General features: G+C 47.8%; 1 protein-coding gene across 1 annotated transcript in view; it reads left to right on the top strand.

Annotated features, from left to right (window-relative positions):
* The window catches only part of LOC110516398 (neurotrophin-3-like), a 113,517-nt gene extending 95,819 nt beyond the window's left edge, over nucleotides 1-17,698 (top strand). The window contains exon 2 of the mRNA XM_036972737.1: nucleotides 15,599-17,698. Coding sequence (XP_036828632.1) covers nucleotides 15,599-16,408 — 810 coding nt within the window. The 3' untranslated portion in view covers nucleotides 16,409-17,698. The remainder of the gene's footprint in view (nucleotides 1-15,598) is intronic.
* Nucleotides 17,699-17,991: the final 293 nt, after the last annotated feature.

Below are 17,991 nucleotides of genomic sequence, written 5' to 3'. Positions count from 1 at the left end.
TTCACAACGCTGTCTGTGTGGTTGGACCATTTCAGTTTGTCTCTGATGTGTACGACAAAAACTTAAAACTTTCCACCCTCTCCACTACTGTCCCGTCGATGTGGATAGGGGGGTGCTCCCTCTGCTCTTTCCGTTGTTGGTAATCAAGCCTACCTGCAAACTTGATGATTGAGTTGGAGGCGTGCGTGGCCACGCAGTCGTGGGTGAACAGGGAGTACAGGAGAGGGCTGAGAATGCACCCTTGTGGGGCCCCAGTGTTGAGGATCAGCGGGGTGGAGATGTTGTTTCCTACCCTCACCACCTGGGGGCGTTCCGTCAGAATGTCCAGTACCCAGTTGCACAGGGAGGGTCGAGACCCAGGGTCTTAATGACACGTTTGGAAGGTACTATGGTTTTAAATGCTGAGCTGTAGTCGATGAACAGCATTCTTACATAGGTATTCCTCTTGTCCAGATGGGTTAGGGCAGTGTGCAGTGTGGTTTCGATTGCATCGCCTGTGGACCTATTGGGGCAGTAAGTAAATTGGAGTGGGTCTAGGTTGTCAGGTAGGGTGGAGGTGATATGGTCCTTTACTAGTCTCTAAAAGCACTTCATGATGACGGATAGTCATTTAGCTCAGTTACCTTAGCTTTCTTGGGAACAGGAACAATGGTGGCCCTCTTGAAGCATGTGGGAACAGCAGACTTGGATAGGGATTGATTGAATATGTCCGTAAACACACCAGCCAGCTGGTCTGCGCATGCTCTGGGGACAAGGCTAGTGATGCCGTCTGGGCCGGCAGCCTTGCGAGGGTTAACACGTTTAAATGTTTTACTGACGTTGGCTGCGGTGAAGGAGAGCCTGCAGCTTTTGGTAGCGGGCCGTTTTGGTGGCACTGTATTGTCCTCAAAGCGAGCAAAGAAGTTGTTTAGTCTGTCTGGGAGCAGGACATCGGTGTCCGCGATGGGGCTGGTTTTCCTTTTTTTAATCTGTGATTGACTGTAGACCCTGCCACATACCACTCAATACATACAATTGTGAACATGTTGTAATTTCTAATGCTAATACAGAGGCACCAATACATTGTCCAGTCCACTTATTGTATGCTGTTTCCATGTACATTCCCTTATGTCTAAGCTTCTAAGGCATCTCAGGTTTTACTCATTCTGCTGAAGAAGTGTATCAGAAGTGTATTCTGTAATTAGTTACAAAACAGTAGAAATGCAGTGGTGTGTTGCTGCTGTTTCTCTGATATCCAACAGTCCATTACCAGCTCTGTTGACCATGAGAGCATTTTGCCAGAGAAATTGGGTTGAGGCCTACTATTTAGGCTTGAAATGACATGTGGTCCATTGTTTACCTGGTCATCAATGACATGTGACCCGTTGTTACCTTGCTACCTGGCAACGACCACAAGGGTGTTTCAAAGAGCTGTCAGTCAAGGCGAGCTCATGAATATAAGCTCCCCACCCACTCAGTCTGTTCTTTCAGACTTCCTGATAGTTAGAGATGAGAGAAAAGGTACAGTTTCTTTAATTCTGAGCATAAAAATATTATTGGTAATGTTTTTGGTCATTTATTTTTACTTGGGAACTAGGATGACTGTGCTGGGTCTTTAAAGAAAGTTAACATTCAGAGAAAGTTAAGAAACAACATTCTTCTGTGGGAATTTCAGTACTTCAGCATAACTTTTTCTGCAGGTCTCCTCATGGTTCTATTTGAAGTCATGTTCTCAGAACATTAAGAACACGAGTAACGTTCAAAGAACATTCTAAGAATGTAATTTAAAAACATAAACATTCCATTATCAGCATCAACAAAGCTCTCTATCCTCCATCTTCTTAAGTGTGTTCAGGTGTGTTGTCTGCAACCACTAATTGGCTACACCAGATCCTAATGAGTGCTTGTTTCCTTTGAAATGAGGTCTGTTTGAATAGAATGAAATGAACAGCTTTGTATGCGTAAACAAACATGGCATGCTAGCGCCAGCCTGGAGGCACAGTGAACTAGTTCCATGGATAGAGAATACAGGGCCTTCAGAAAGTATCCTTACCACTTATTCCACGTTGTGTTGTTACAGCCTGAATTCAAAATCAATTAAATTAGATATTTTTCTCACCCATCTACACACAATACCTCATAATGACAAAGTGAAAACAGGTTTTTAGAAACTTAGTAGAAGCACCTTTGGCAGTGATTACTGTTGTGAGTCTTTCTGGGTTAGTTTCTAAGAGCTTTCCACACCTAGATTGTGCAATATTTGCCCATTTTTCTTTTCAGAATTCTTCAAACTCTGTCAAAACTGTAACTTGGCCACTCAAGAACAGTCACTGTCTTCTTGTTAAGCAACTCCAGTGTAGATTTGGCCTTGGGTTTTAGGTTATGAGAAAGAGGACTGGAACTGGGGCCAAGGTAGAGGACTGGAACTGGGGCTGAGGTAGAGGGTTGGAGCTGGGGCCAAGGTAGAGGACTGGAGCTGGGGCCAAGGTAGAGGGCTGAGGCTGTGGTACAGGGCTGGAAGTGGGGTATAATGCCAAAGGCAGTGGCTGAAACTGGGAGAGTTTCCACTAGCAGTCCTGTGGTCTAAAGTATTAGGTCAGAACTCTGTCTCTGTGCCCTGACTGGACCAGTCTACCCTTTACCATGTCTTTATCAGTCTGCCCTTTACCATGTCTTTATCTGTCAGCCCTTCATCAGTCTGCCCTTTACCATGTCTTTATCTGTCAGCCCTTTACCATGCCTTTATCAGTCAGCCCTTTACCATGTCTTTATCAGTCAGCCCTTTACCATGTCTTTATCAGTCAGCCCTTTACCATGTCTTTATCAGTCAGCCCTTTACCATGTCTTCATCAGTCTGCCCTTTACCATGTCTTTATCAGTCAGCCCTTTACCATGTCTTCATCAGTCTGCCCTTTACCATGTCTTTATCTGTCAGCCCTTTACCATGTCTTCATCAGTCTGCCCTTTACCATGTCTTTATCTGTCAGCCCTTTACCATGTCTTCATCAGTCTGCCCTTTACCATGTCTTCATCAGTCTGCCCTTTACCATGTCTTCATCAGTCTGCCCTTTACCATGTCTTTATCTGTCAGCCCTTCATCAGTCTGCCCTTTACCATGTCTTTATCAGTCAGCCCTTTACCATGTCTTTATCAGTCTGCCCTTTACCATGTCTTTATCAGTCTGCCCTTTACCATGTCTTTATCTGTCAGCCCTTCATCAGTCTGCCCTTTACCATGTCTTTATCTGTCAGCCCTTTATCAGTCTGCCCTTTACCATGTCTTTATCTGTCAGCCCTTCATCAGTCTGCCCTTTACCATGTCTTTATCTGTCAGCCCTTTGCCATGTCTTTATCAGTCTGCCCTTTACCATGTCTTTATCAGTCTGCCCTTTACCATGTCTTTATCAGTCTGCCCTTTACCATGTCTTCATCAGTCTGCCCTTTACCATGTCTTCGTCAGTCTGCCCTTTACCATGTCTTCATCAGTCTGCCCTTTATCAGTCTGCCCTTTTCCCATGTCTTTATCAGTCTGCCCATTTAAAATACCTTCAGCACCACAGGCCTTTTTGGGTTGTAGAGTGCATAGTTTTTCCAATAATTCTTCTTCTGTAACTGGGGTATCCACAGGTCTTTTTGGGTTGGAGAGTGCGTAGTTTCCAAAGGTCTCTGATAGTCTTTGACTGCTGATTCAAGGATTTGTCATGTTTGTGATTTCTCCCCATATCCCCATTATGGAGTGCCAAATGATAAGGTTTGCAAAGTGATTTCTCCCCATATCCCCATTTTGGAGAGCCAAATGATGAGGTTTGCAAAGTGATTTCTCCCCATATCCCCATTATGGAGTGCCAAATTATGAGGTTTGCAAAGTGATTTCTCCCCATATCCCCATTATGGATAGCCAAATGATGAGGTTTGCAAAGTGATTTCTCCCCATATCCCCATTATGGAGTGCCAAATGATAAGGTTTGCAAAGTGATTTCTCCCCATATCCCCATTTTGGAGTGCCAAATGAAGAGGTTTGCAAAGTGATTTCTCCCCATGTCCCCATTTTGGAGAGCCAAATGATGAGGTTTGTTTCATTTATTACAATTCTCCCAGAAGTGGTTTAATTCTATGGATTCCTCAATTCCATCCAGCTGATTTCTAATGTTCTGTTCCTTTGTTCTTAGGGTGTGTTTGTATTGCTTCAGTGTTTCCCCATATTGAAGGCCTATATTTTTTATGTCTGGTTCTCTGTGTTTTTGATTAGATATATTTCTCAATGACTTCTTTAGATTTCTCCAATCATTATCGAACCATTTTTCATTCTCTATTCTCTATGGGTTCCTCTTATGTTTCCAAGGAGGATCATTTGTCAGATCTAAAGTTTATGTTCCAAACTGACACATTTACACCTTCATTGCTGTAGGAGAATGTTAAGGCTAAAAAGTTGTCCAGGAGAGATTGTATTTTTTGGCTACTAATTGCTTTTTGGTCGATGTCTGTACTGTTCTCACTCCGTCTATAGGCCTGTTTAGTACCATGTCATTTATTGGGCCGTGTTGCTTCATGGTTGGATTCCACTCTTCTCAAATACACTGTGATTTTACTGTGGTCAGAGAGAGGTGTTAGTGGGCTGACTGTGAAGGCTCTGAGAGAGGTGTTAGTGGGCTGACTGTGAAGGCTCTGAGAGAGGTGTTAGTGGGCTGACTGTGAAGGCTCTGAGAGAGGTGTCAGTGGGCTGACTGTGAAGACTCTGAGAGAGGTGTTAGTGGGCTGACTGTGAAGGCTCTGAGAGAGGTGTCAGTGGGCTGACTGTGAAGGCTCTGAGAGAGGTGTCAGTGGGCTGACTGTGAAGGCACTGAGAGAGGTGTTAGTGGGCTGACTGTGAAGGCTCTGAGAGAGGTGTCAGTGGGCTGACTGTGAAGGCTCTGAGAGACTCTGGGTTGAGGTTAGTGATAAAGTAGTCTACAGTACTGCTGCCAAGAGATGAGCTATTGGTGTACCTACCAAAACAGTCCCATCTCAGCCTACCATTGACTATGTACAGACCCAGTGTTCCACAGAGCTTCAGGAGCTGTACTCCATTTGAGTTTTTCACTTTGTCATAGTTGTTTCTGGGGGGGTATGTGGAGAGGGAAGGTTGTTGCTTCCTGGTAGGTGTTTATCCCCATGACTGTTAATAGTGTCTAGTTCTTCTGTTGTTTCACCATTCAGGTCTCCACAGACCGGTACGTTGCCTTGGGCCTGAAAGTGACTAATTTCCCCCTCTAGAATGGAGAAACTCTCTTCATTGAAGTAGGGTGACTCTGAGGGGGAAATGTATGTGGCACAGAGGAAGACGTTTTAATCTGTTAAGATGGCCTCCTTGTTGATTTTTAACCAGATAAAGAATTATCCTGTTTTGATCAATTCGATTGGATGAGTTAGTTCAGGTTTATACCATATTACCATTCCACCTGAGTCTCTGCCCTGTCCGGAGTCTCTGCCCTGTCCTGAGTCTCTGCCATGTCCTGAGTCTCTGCCATGTCCTGAGTCTCTGCCATGTCCTGAGTCTCTGCCATGTCCTGAGTCTCTGCCATGTCCTGAGTCTCTGCCCTGTCCTGAGTCTCTGCCATGTCCTGAGTCTCTGCCATGTCCTGAGTCTCTGCCATGTCCTGAGTCTCTGCCATGTCCTGAGTCTCTGCCATGTCCTGAGTCTCTGCCATGTCCGGAGTCTCTGCCATGTCCTGAGTCTCTGGCTGAGACAGTCTTCTGCTGTCTCAGCCACTGCCTGTCACCAAGGGGGTACCCCAAGGCTCGATCCTAGGCCCCACTCTCTTCTCAATTTACATCAACAACATAGCTCAGGCAGTAGGAAGCTCTCTCATCCATTTATATGCAGATGATACAGTCTTATACTCTGCTGGCCCCTGCCTGGTTTTTGTGTTAAATGCTCTACAACAAAGCTTTCTCAGTGTCCAACAAGCTTTCTCTACCCTTAACCTGGTTCTGAACATCTCCAAAACAAAGGTCATGTGGTTTGGTAAGAAGAATGCCCCTCTCCCCACAGGTGTGATTACTACCTCTGAGGGTTTAGAGCTTGAGGTAGTCACCTCATACAAGTACTTGGGAGTGTGGCTAGACGGTGCACTGTCTACATATCCAAGCTGCAGGCTAAAGTTAAATCTAGACTTGGTTTCCTCTATCGTAATTGCTCCTCTTTCACCCCAGCTGCCAAACTAACCCTGATTCAGATGACCATCCTACCCATGCTAGATTACTGAGACATAATTTATAGATCAGCAGGTCAGGGTGCTCTCGAGCGGCTAGATGTTCTTTACCATTCGGCTATCATATTTGCCACCAATGCTCCTTATAGGACACATCACTGCACTCTATACTCCTCTGTAAACTGGTCATCTCTGTATACCTGTCGTAAAACCACTGGTTGATGCTTAATCATAAAACCCTCTTAGGCCTCACTCCCCCTCCTTTTTGAGATATCTACTGCAGCCCTCATCCTCCACATACAACACCCATTCTGCCAGTCACATTCTGTTAAAGGTCCCCAAAGCACACACATCCCTGGGTCGCTCCTCTTTTCAGTTCGCTGCTGCTAACGACTGGAACGAGCTGCAACAAACACTCAAACTGGACAGTTTTATCTCTTCATTCAAAGACTCAATCATGTACCCTCTTACTGACAGTTGTGGCTGTATCGGGTGATGTATTGTTGTCTCTACCTTCTTTCCCTTTGTGCTGTTGTACGTGCCCAATAATGTTTGTACCATGTTTTGTTCTGCTACCATGTTGTTGTCATGTTGTGTTGCTACCATGTTGTGTTGCTACAATCTTGTTGTCATTTGTGTTGCTGCCATGCTATGTTGTCGTCTTCGGTCTCTCTTTATGTAGTGTTGTGTTGTCTCTCTTGTCGTGATGTGTGTTTTGTCCCAGACCCCGTCTCCACAGGAGGCCTTATGCCTTTTGGTAGGCCATTATTGTAAAATAAGAATTTGTTCTTAACTGACTTGCCTAGTTAAATAAAGGTTAAAAACAATTTAAAATTAAAAGTACTACAATATCAACATCATCAATTTCTTTCAGGAAGTCTGTGTTTCTGCTCTTTAGCCCAAAAGCAGAGGACTTAATTTCTTTCAGGAAGTCTGTGTTTCTGCTCTTTAGCCCAAAAGCAGAGGACTTCATTCCTTGTCAATTCCAACTGTTTTTAGATACACTCTCACAATCCAACAAGAACTATTAAAATATAATTTTTCAATTAACGTAAACTCTTAGGATTCACCCCAGCTGGGCTGGGGCCTCTGGACATGGGGCCTCTGGAGGGTAGAGAAGGGACTCAGTGCTGAGGGGGACATGGGGCCTCTGGAGGGTAGAGAAGGGACTCAGTGCTGAGGGGGACATGGGGCCTCTGGAGGGTAGAGAAGGGACTCAGTGCTGAGGGGGACATGGGGCCTCTGGAGGGTAGAGAAGGGACTCAGGGGGACATGGGGCCTCTGGAGGGTAGAGAAGGGACTCAGTGCTGAGGGGGAGTGGGGACATGGGGCCTCTGGAGGGTAGAGAAGGGACTCAGCGCTGAGGGGGAGTGGGGACATGGGGCCTCTGGAGGGTAGAGAAGGGACTCAGGGGGACATGGGGCCTCTGGAGGGTAGAGAAGGGACTCAGCACTGTGGGGGAGTGAGGACATGGGGCCTCTGGAGGGTAGAGAAGGGACTCAGGGGGACATGGGGCCTCTGGAGGGTAGAGAAGGGACTCAGCGCTGAGGGGGACATGGGGCCTCTGGAGGGTAGAGAAGGGACTCAGGGGGACATGGGGCCTCTGGGCTCTGCTACTGCTGCTGTTCTGCTGCCACGGTGCCATGGTAACCGGGTTTGTTTGTCTGCTGTTGCTAGCTAGCTCTAATTTAGCTCAAAAACAGCAAAAAGAGTAGAACATCTTCAAACTAGAAAACAACAGAAGATATATTTAAAGTTGGAGTCCGTGATCCTTTTTGGTTTACTCACTCAGTTTAGTTGTTTGATGTAGTTGTATTAACTCCCCTTGCTAGGTTTGTTCTAGCTACATTTTTCTGGCTAGCTTGTTAGCCTACTGGCTAGGTTTATGTTGTGTAGCTAGCTAGCGAAGTCAAAACCTCTTCACTTGAGGCGCAAAGTTAATTTTTTATATATTCTAATTGAATAGAGTTGTTGTTCATCACTTCTTGTCTTGAATTATTTTTAGATTAGAGTGTTTATCTCATTCTGTAGCTCTCTCTTTCTCTGTCATTCAGAATCTGGATGACAATAATGATCTGTGCCTCAGTGAGAGTCATTATCTACCTGCCAGGGTCTCTGTAGCCAACAGGAATAAACTAGTTCTTCAGGGTGTATCAGTGCAGTGTGTACTACTACTGTATTGGCTTCTCTCAGCGCTGCAGAGGTAGGATCCCGTTTAGGCCTGATCCGTTTCTTCCCTCAGGACATCTACTGCCGTCACACAGACTACTTCCTGATCTGTATGGTGGAGGGTGAAGACATCCCCTAGATGCTGGTCTTGGGTCAGTTTTATATTGTCCCCCACTTATGGCTAAGGTTAGGATTGGGGAAGGTGAAGCTGATCCTAGATCTGTTCATAGGGGAACTTCAACCCATGTGTTGCAATCACGTCAGACTTGTAAGAGTTTGGACAGGTTTCCTCTCGGCATGGCGTCTGGAGTCTATAGTAGCAGCAGAGCTACACGCAACATTGCTGCTAATGTTACATTATATTAGCAGAGACCAGTGATTCACACACCTGCTTTGACCCTTGACCTCAAATAATAGAAATAGAATCTCATTCTAGTTCTGTGCCTCAAATGTTGTTGTGACCAAATGAGCAACTGGATGCCCCAGGCTACAGATCAGTGTTTCAAGGAACTGGCCACAACCCAGCAGAATGTCTACATCCCTAATAGACTGTAAACCACTAGCTGATGAACTGTACAACTCTGAATAACTCTGGTCTCAGCCCCTGGTATCCCCGTCACACAGAGGTACACTTCACCATCTCCTAGTCCCCCTCCTGTTTCATGTTCCCACTCCTCCCCCTCCTCCTCCTCCTCCTAGGCCCCCTCCTGTTTCATGTTACCACTCCTCCCCCTCCTCCTCCTCCTCCTCCTAGGCCCCCTCCTCCTCCTCCTCCTCCTAGGCCCCCTCCTCCTCCTCCTCCTAGGCCCCCTCCCCCTCCTCCTCCTAGTCCCCCTCCCCCTCCTCCTCCTAGTCCCTATCCCTCTCCTCCTCCTAGTCCCCTTCCCCCTCCTCCTAGTACCTCTCCCCCTCCTCCTCCTCCTCCTCCTAGTCCCTCTCCCCCTCCTCCTAGTCCCTCTCCTCCTCCTCCAAGTCCCCCTCCTCCTCCAGCTCCTAGTCCCCCTCCTCTTCCTCCTAGTCCCCCTCCCCGGGCCTCCAGCTCCTAGTCCCCCTCCTCCCGCTCCTCCTACTCCCCCTCCTCCTATGTCTAGTCCCCATCCCCTCCTCCTCCTGGTCCCTCTCCCCCTCCTCCTAGTCCCCGTCCTCCTCCTCCTAGTCCCCCTCTCCCTCCTCCTCCTCCTCCTAGTCCCTCTACCCCTCCACATCTTAGTCCCCCTCCTCCTCCTCCGAGTCCCCTTCCTCCTCCTATTCCCACTCCTCCTTCTCCAGCTCCTAGTCCCCCTCCTCCTCCTCCTCCTTGTCCCCCACCTCCTCCTCCTAGTCCCCCTCCCCCTCCTCCTCCTCCCCCACCCCCTCCTCCTCCTAGTCTCTCTCCCCCTCCTCCTCTCCCCCCTCCTCCTCCTAGTTCCTCTCCCCCTCCTCCTCCTCCTAGTCCCCCTCCCCCTCCTCCTAGTCCCTCTCCCCCTCCTCCTCCTCCTAGTCACCCTCCCCCTCCTAGTCCTCCTCCCCCTCCTCCTCCTAGTCCTTCTCCTCCTAGTCCCCCTCCCCCTCCTAGTACTAGTCCCCCTCGCCCTCCTAGTCCCCCTCCCCCTCCTAGTCCTCCTCCCCCTCCTCCTCCTAGTCCTCCTCCTCCTCCTAGTCCCCCTCCTCCTCCTAGTACCCCTCCCCCTCCTAGTCCCTGTACCCCTCCTCCTCCTAGTCCCTCTCCCCTCCTCCTCCTAGTCCCTCTCCCCCTCCTCCTGCTAGTTCCTCTCCCCTCCTCCTCCTAGTCCCCCTCCTCCTCCTAGTCCCCCTCCCCCTCCTCCTCCTCCTAGTCCCCCTCCTCCTCCTAGTCTCTCTCCCCCTCCTCCTCCTCCTAGTCCCTCTCCCCCTTCTCCTCCTAGTCCCCCTCCCCCTCCCCTTCCTAGTCCTCCTCCCCCTCCTCCTCCTAGTCCTCCTCCCCTCCTAGTCCTCCTCCCCCTCCTCCTCCTAGTCCCCCTACCCCTCCTCCTACTAGTCCTCCTCCCCCTCCTAGTCCTCCTCCCCTCCTCCTCCTAGTCCTAATCTCTCCCCTCCTCCTCCTCCTAGTCCCTCCCCCTTCTCCTCCTAGTCCCCCTCCCCCTCCTCCTCCTAGTCTCTCTCCCCCTCCTCCTCTCCCCCCTCCTCCTCCTAGTCCCCCTCCTCCTCCTCCTAGTCCCCCTCCCCCTCCTCCTAGTCCCGCTCCCCCTCCTCCTAGTCACCCTCCCCCTCCTAGTCCTCCTCCCCCTCCTCCTCCTAGTCCTTCTCCTCCTAGTCCCCCTCCCCCTCCTAGTCCTCCTCCCCCTCCCCCTCCTAGTCCCCCTCCCCCTCCTAGTCCTCCTCCCCCTCCTCCTCCTAGTCCTCCTCCTCCTCCTAGTCCCCCTCCTCCTCCTAGTACCCCTCCCCCTCCTAGTCCCTGTACCCCTCCTCCTCCTAGTCCCTCTCCCCTCCTCCTCCTAGTCCCTCTCCCCCTCCTCCTGCTAGTTCCTCTCCCCTCCTCCTCCTAATCCCCCTCCTCCTCCTAGTCCCCCTCCCCCTCCTCCTCCTCCTAGTCCCCCTCCTCCTCCTAGTCTCTCTCCCCCTCCTCCTCCTCCTAGTCCCTCTCCCCCTTCTCCTCCTAGTCCCCCTCCCCCTCCCCTTCCTAGTCCTCCTCCCCCTCCTCCTCCTAGTCCTCCTCCCCTCCTAGTCCTCCTCCCCCTCCTCCTCCTAGTCCCCCTACCCCTCCTCCTACTAGTCCTCCTCCCCCTCCTAGTCCTCCTCCCCCTCCTCCTCCTAGTCCTAATCTCTCCCCCTCCTCCTCCTCCTAGTCCCTCTCCCCTCCTCCTCCTCCTAGTCCCTCCCCCTTCTCCTCCTAGTCCTCCTCCTCCTAGTCCCCCTCCCCCTCCTCGCCCCCCAGTCCCCCTCCCCCCTCTCCTCCTCCTAGTCCCTCTCCCCTTCCTCCTTGTCCTCCTCCTCCTCCTAGTCCCCCCCTCCTCCTCCTAGTCCCCCCCCCTCCTCCTCCTTGTCCCCCTCCTACTCCTAGTCCCCCTCCTCCTCCTAGTCCCTCTCCCCCTCCTCCTAGTCCACCTCCCCCTCCACCTCCCCCTCCTCCTAGTCCATCTCCCCCTTCTCCTCCTCCTAGTCCCCCTCCTCCTCCTCCTCCTAGTCCCCCTCCTCCTCCTCCTAGTCCTTCTCCTCCTCCTTGTCCCCCTCCTCCTCCTAGTCCCTCTCCCCCTCCTCCTCCTCCTAGTCCATCTCCCCCCTCCTCCTTCTAGTCCCCCTCCCCCTCCTCCTCCTAGTCCCCCTCCCCCTCCTCCTCCTCCTAGTCCCCCTCCCCCTCCTTCTCCTCCTAGGCCCTCTCCCCCTCCTCCTCCTAGCCCCCCTCCTCCTCCTAGTCCCCCTCCCCCTCCTCCTCCTAGTCCCCCTCCCCCTCCTCCTCCTCCTCCTAGTCCCCCTCCCCCTCATTCTCCTCCTAGGCCCTCTCCCCCTCCTCCTCCTAGCCCCCCTCCTCCTCCTAGACCCTCTCCCCCTTCTCCTCCTCCTCCTAGTCCCTCTCCCCCTCCTCCTACTCCTAGTCATTTTGTCATGATTTTCTAGATTCAGAACATAAAATCAATCAATCAAATGTATTTATTTATTTATAAAGCCCTTTTTACATCAGCTGATGTCACAAAGTGCTGTACAGAAACCCAGCTTAAATCCCAAACACAAGCAGAAGCACAGTGGCTAGGAAAAACTCCCTAGAGAGGGGGAGAGGGACGGCCAGTCCTCTTCTGGCTATGTCGGGTTGAGATTATAACAGAACATGGCCAAGATATTCAAACGTTCATAGATGACCAGCAGGGTCAAATAATAATAATAATGACAGTGGTTGTAAAGGGTGCAACAGGTCAGCACCTCAGGAGTAAATGTCAGTTGGCTTTTCATAGACGATCATTCAAAGTTAGAGACAGCAGGTGCGGTAGAGAGAGAGAGTCGAAAACAGCAGGTCCGGGACAGGTAGAATGTCCGGTGAACAGGCCAGGGTTCCATAGTCGCAGGCAGAACAGTTGAAACTGGAGCAGCAGCACGGCCAGGTGGACTGGGGACAGCAAGGAGTCATCAGGCCAGATTGTCCTGAGGCTCAGGTCCTCCGGGAGGGGAGGGAGAGAATTACACAGAGCATACTTAAATTCACACAGGACACCCGATAAGACAGGAGAAATACTCCAGATATAACAGACTGACCCTACCCCCCTGACCCAAACTATTGCAGCATAAATATTGGAGCCTGAGACAGGAGGGGTCGGCTGACACTGTGACCCCATCCGATGAATCCCCCGGACAGGCACAGCACAGCCCCCACACCACTAGAGGGATATCTTCAACCACCTACTTACTACCCTGAGACAAGGCCAAGTATAGCCCACGAAGATGTCCCCCACGGAACAAACCCGAGGGGGGTGGGGCCAACCCGGACAGGAAGATCATGTCAGTGACTCAACCCACTCAAGTGACGCACCCCTCCTAGGGACGGCATGGAAGAGCACCAGTAAGCCAGTTACTCAGCCGGCCAGGCAGAGACATCAAGAGTGGTTCATCGCTCCAGTGCCTTTCCATTCATAAAACAGCATTCATAATGTTCCAGGACTAATTCCATTAGCATTTTGGCATGATTCTAGATTCAGAACATAAAACAACATTCATAATGTTCCAGGACTAATTCTATTAGCATTTTGGCATGATTCTAGATTCAGAACATAAAACAACATTCATAATGTTCCAGGACTAATTCCATTAGCATTTTGGCATGATTCTAGATTCAGAACATAAAACAACATTCATAATGTTCCAGGACTAATTATATTAGCATTTTGGCATGATTCTAGATTCAGAACATAAAACAACATTCATAATGCTCCACGACTAATTCCATTAGCATTTTGGCATGATTCTAGATTCAGAACATAAAACAACATTCATAATGTTCTAGGACTAATTCTATTAGCATTTTGGCATGATTCTAGATTCAGAACATAAAACAACATTCATAATGCTCCAGGACTAATTCTATTAGCATTTTGGCATGATTCTAGATTCAGAACATAAAACAACATTCATAATGCTCCAGGACTAATTCTATTAGCATTTTGGCATGATTCTAGATTCAGAACATAAAACAACATTCATAATGCTCCAGGACTAATTCTATTAGCATTTTGGCATGATTCTAGATTCAGAACATAAAACAACATTCATAATGCTCCAGGACTAATGCCGTTAGCATTTTGGCATGATTCTAGATTCAGAACATAAAACAACATTCATAATGTTCCAGGACTAATTCTATTAGCATTTTGGCATGATTCTAGATTCAGAACATAAAACAACATTCATAATGCTCCAGGACTAATTATATTAGCATTTTGGCATGATTCTAGATTCAGAACATAAATCAACATTCATAATGCTCCAGGACTAATTCCATTAGCATTTTGGCATGATTCTAGATTCAGAATATAAATCAACATTCATAATGCTCCAGGACTAATTCTATTAGCATTTTGGCATGATTCTAGATTCAGAACATAAAACAACATTCATAATGTTCCAGGGCTAATACCATTAGCATTTTGGCATGATTCTAGATTCAGAACATAAAACAACATTCATAATGTTCCAGGACTAATTCTATTAGCATTTTGGCATGATTCTAGATTCAGAACATAAAACAACATTCATAATGCTCCAGGACTAATTCTATTAGCATTTTGGCATGATTCTAGATTCAGAACATAAAACAACATTCATAATGCTCCAGGACTAATTATATTACCATTTGGGCATGATTCTAGATTCAGAACATAAAACAACATTCATAATGCTCCAGGACTAATGCCGTTAGCATTTTGGCATGATTCTAGATTCAGAACATAAAACAACATTCATAATGTTCCAGGACTAATTCCATTAGCATTTTGGCATGATTCTAGATTCAGAACATAAAACAACATTCATAATGCTCCAGGACTAATTATATTAGCATTTTGGCATGATTCTAGATTCAGAACATAAATCAACATTCATAATGCTCCAGGACTAATTCCATTAGCATTTTGGCATGATTCTAGATTCAGAATATAAATCAACATTCATAATGCTCCAGGACTAATTCTATTAGTATTTTGGCATGATTCTAGATTCAGAACATAAAACAACATTCATAATGTTCCAGGACTAATACCATTAGCATTTTGGCATGATTCTAGATTCAGAACATAAAACAACATTCATAATGCTCCAGGACTAATTATATTAGCATTTTGGCATGATTCTAGATTCAGAACATAAAACAACATTCATAATGCTCCAGGACTAATTATATTAGCATTTTGTCATGATTCTAGATTCAGAACATAAAACAACATTCATAATGCTCCAGGACTAATTATATTAGCATTTTGGCATGATTCTAGATTCAGAACATAAATCAACATTCATAATGCTCCAGGACTAATTCCATTAGCATTTTGGCATGATTCTAGATTCAGAATATAAATCAACATTCATAATGCTCCAGGACTAATTCTATTAGCATTTTGGCATTATTCTAGATTCAGAACATAAAACAACATTCATAATGTTCCAGGACTAATACCATTAGCATTTTGGCATGATTCTAGATTCAGAACATAAAACAACATTCATAATGTTCTAGGACTAATTCTATTAGCATTTTGGCATGATTCTAGATTCAGAATATAAAACATTGATAATGCTCCAGGTGATTAATAAATTATAACTGATCTGAATCAGTATCTGAATCAGTAACTGAATCCAGAATAACTGAATCTAGTGGTGTAATTATTGATTATAGGTGATTAATACCTGATAGTCTGTCTCCTCTACTCCACAGATCTTACAGGTGAATCTAGTGGTGTAATTATTGATTATAGGTGATTAATAACTGATATTCTGTCTCTACTCCACAGATCTTACAGGTGAATCTAGTGGTGTAATTATTGATTATAGGTGATTAATAACTGATATTCTGTTTCCTATACTCCACAGATCTTACAGGTGAATCTAGTGGTGTAATTACTGATTATAGGTGATTAATAACTGATATTCTGAATCCTCTACTCCACAGATTTTACAGGTGAATCTAGTGGTGTAATTATTGATTATAGGTGATTAATAACTGATATTCTGTCTCTACTCCACAGATCTTACAGGTGAATCTAGTGGTGTAATTATTGATTATAGGTGATTAATAACTGATATCCTGTCTCCTCTACTCCACAGATCTTACAGGTGAATCTAGTGATGTCCATGTTGCTGTATGTGTTGTTCCTAGCGTACCTCTACGGTATCCAGGCAACGCACATGGAGCGCCAGCAGCCCCCGCCCACCCAGGACCCCATCAACTCCCTCATCATCCAGCTGCTGCAGGCGGACCTGACCCGCGGCCGGGGGAGGCAGGGTGAGGGCCAGGACAGGCAGGCCCAGGACACATTGCCACCATTGGGCCTGCTCGCCATTGACACCCCTCTGGACGACAGTAGATTCCTGGAGAGGCGCAGCTCGCTGTACCAGCCCAGGTCGTCTGACCTGCTGGAGCAGCAGAAACACTACAACTCTCCCCGGGTCCTGCTGAGTGAGCGGGCTCCCCTGCAGCCTCCTCCGCTCTACTCTATAGATGACTATGTGGGCAGCTCTGACAGAACCAACAAGACCCGCAGGAAGAGATACGCAGAACACAAGAGTTACCGCGGGGAGTACTCTGTCTGTGACAGCCAATCACAGTGGGTGACAGACAAGACGAATGCGGTGGACATCAGGGGTCGTCAGGTCACCGTCCTGGATCAGATAAAGATGGGAACCGCCGAAAGCAACTTTGTTAAGCAGTACTTCTATGAGACCAAGTGTCGGACTGCCAAACCTTTTAAGAGCGGCTGTCGTGGCATCGATGACAAACACTGGAACTCGCAGTGTAAGACCTCTCAGACGTACGTCAGAGCTCTGACGCAGGACCGGACCTCTGTGGGCTGGCGCTGGATACGGATAGACACTTCCTGTGTCTGTGCGTTGTCACGGAAACACCGCAGGACGTAAACACACAACTCGACCATAGACATTATGGAATATATTTCCTTATTATGAAGGGGGGGCTGTACATATAAATTATTATTTAAGTTATGTGAAATACATGTAGTTTCTACATGGCTATATATGATATATAAATATATTTGTTATTTATTGAAGTCATCATCAAAGGAAAAAAATAAAAAATAAATAAACCAAGAACTCCTAACATGCGGCTCCACAGCCACCACACAGCCTAGCATCTTCAGACTCAGACCATGGAGCTGGACAGTACAGCCTAGCATGGAGAGACTCTACCATGGGGCTGGACAGTACAGCCTAGCATGGAGAGACTTTACCATTGGGCTGGACAGTACAGCCTAGCATGGAGAGACTCTACAATGGGGCTGGACAGTACAGCCTAGCATGGAGAGACTTTACCATTGGGCTGGACAGTACAGCCTAGCATGGAGAGACTCTACCATTGGGCTGGACAGTACAGCCTAGCATGGAGAGACTCTACCATTGGGCTGGACAGTACGGCCTTGTATGGAGACACTCTACCATTGGGCTGGACAGTACGGCCTTGTATGGAGAGACTCTACCATTGGGCTGGACAGTACAGCCTATTGTGGAGAGACTCTACCATTGGGCTGGACAGTACATTCTAGCATGGAGAGACTCTACCATTGGGCTGGACAGTACAGCCTTGCATGGAGAGACTCTACCATTGGGCAGGACAGTACAGCCTAGCATGGAGAGACTCTACCATTGGGCAGGACAGTACAGCCTAGCATGGAGAGACTCTACCATTGGGCTGGACAGTACAGCCTAGTATGAAGAGACGACGTGCCTTGTTGATATACCTAGGGCAGCAGATGAAAAAGAAGATATGACATCACCAGGTGTGGAGTAGGGGATCTACACTGTCATTCAGCTCATTCTATGACATCACTGCTCTGACTGTTGAAAACAGAAATCTGGTCCAAATGTTATTGTGGACTAAATATGTACTGTCTGGATGTATGGACAAACCACGAACATGTACGGGTATACGGCAGACGTGCTGACAGATGACAGACGTGCTGACAGACGTGCTGACATACGACAGACGATCTGACATACAACAGACGTGCTGACAGACGTGCTGACAGACGACAGACGTGCTGACAGACGTGCTGACAGACGACAGACGTGCTGACAGACGTGCTGACATACGACAGACGATCTGACATACAACAGACGTGCTGACAGACGTGCTGACAGACGTGCTGACATACAACAGACGTGCTGACATACAACAGACGTGCTGACAGACGTGCAGACATACAACAGACGTGCTGACAGACGACAGACGTGCTGACATACAACAGACGTGCTGACAGACGACAGACGTGCTGACAGACGCGCTGACATACAACAGACGTGCTGACATACAACAGACCAGACATGTTTGGGTTTTCCATGATGTAGTAACTATAGGTTTTGCTGTATCATCCAGGCTCAATACATGAGGTCTGATATGGTACTTTGGTACCAGGCCTCTGGCCTGGAAGAGCTGTGGCTGTAGGGAGGCTGGGCAGTATGTATAGAGCACATGGAGCATGTCTGTC

This window comes from Oncorhynchus mykiss, unplaced genomic scaffold (assembly GCF_013265735.2).
Source record: "Oncorhynchus mykiss isolate Arlee unplaced genomic scaffold, USDA_OmykA_1.1 un_scaffold_191, whole genome shotgun sequence".
NCBI classification, from domain to species: Eukaryota; Metazoa; Chordata; class Actinopteri; order Salmoniformes; family Salmonidae; genus Oncorhynchus; species Oncorhynchus mykiss.
This window is presented reverse-complemented; position numbering and strand designations above follow the sequence as displayed.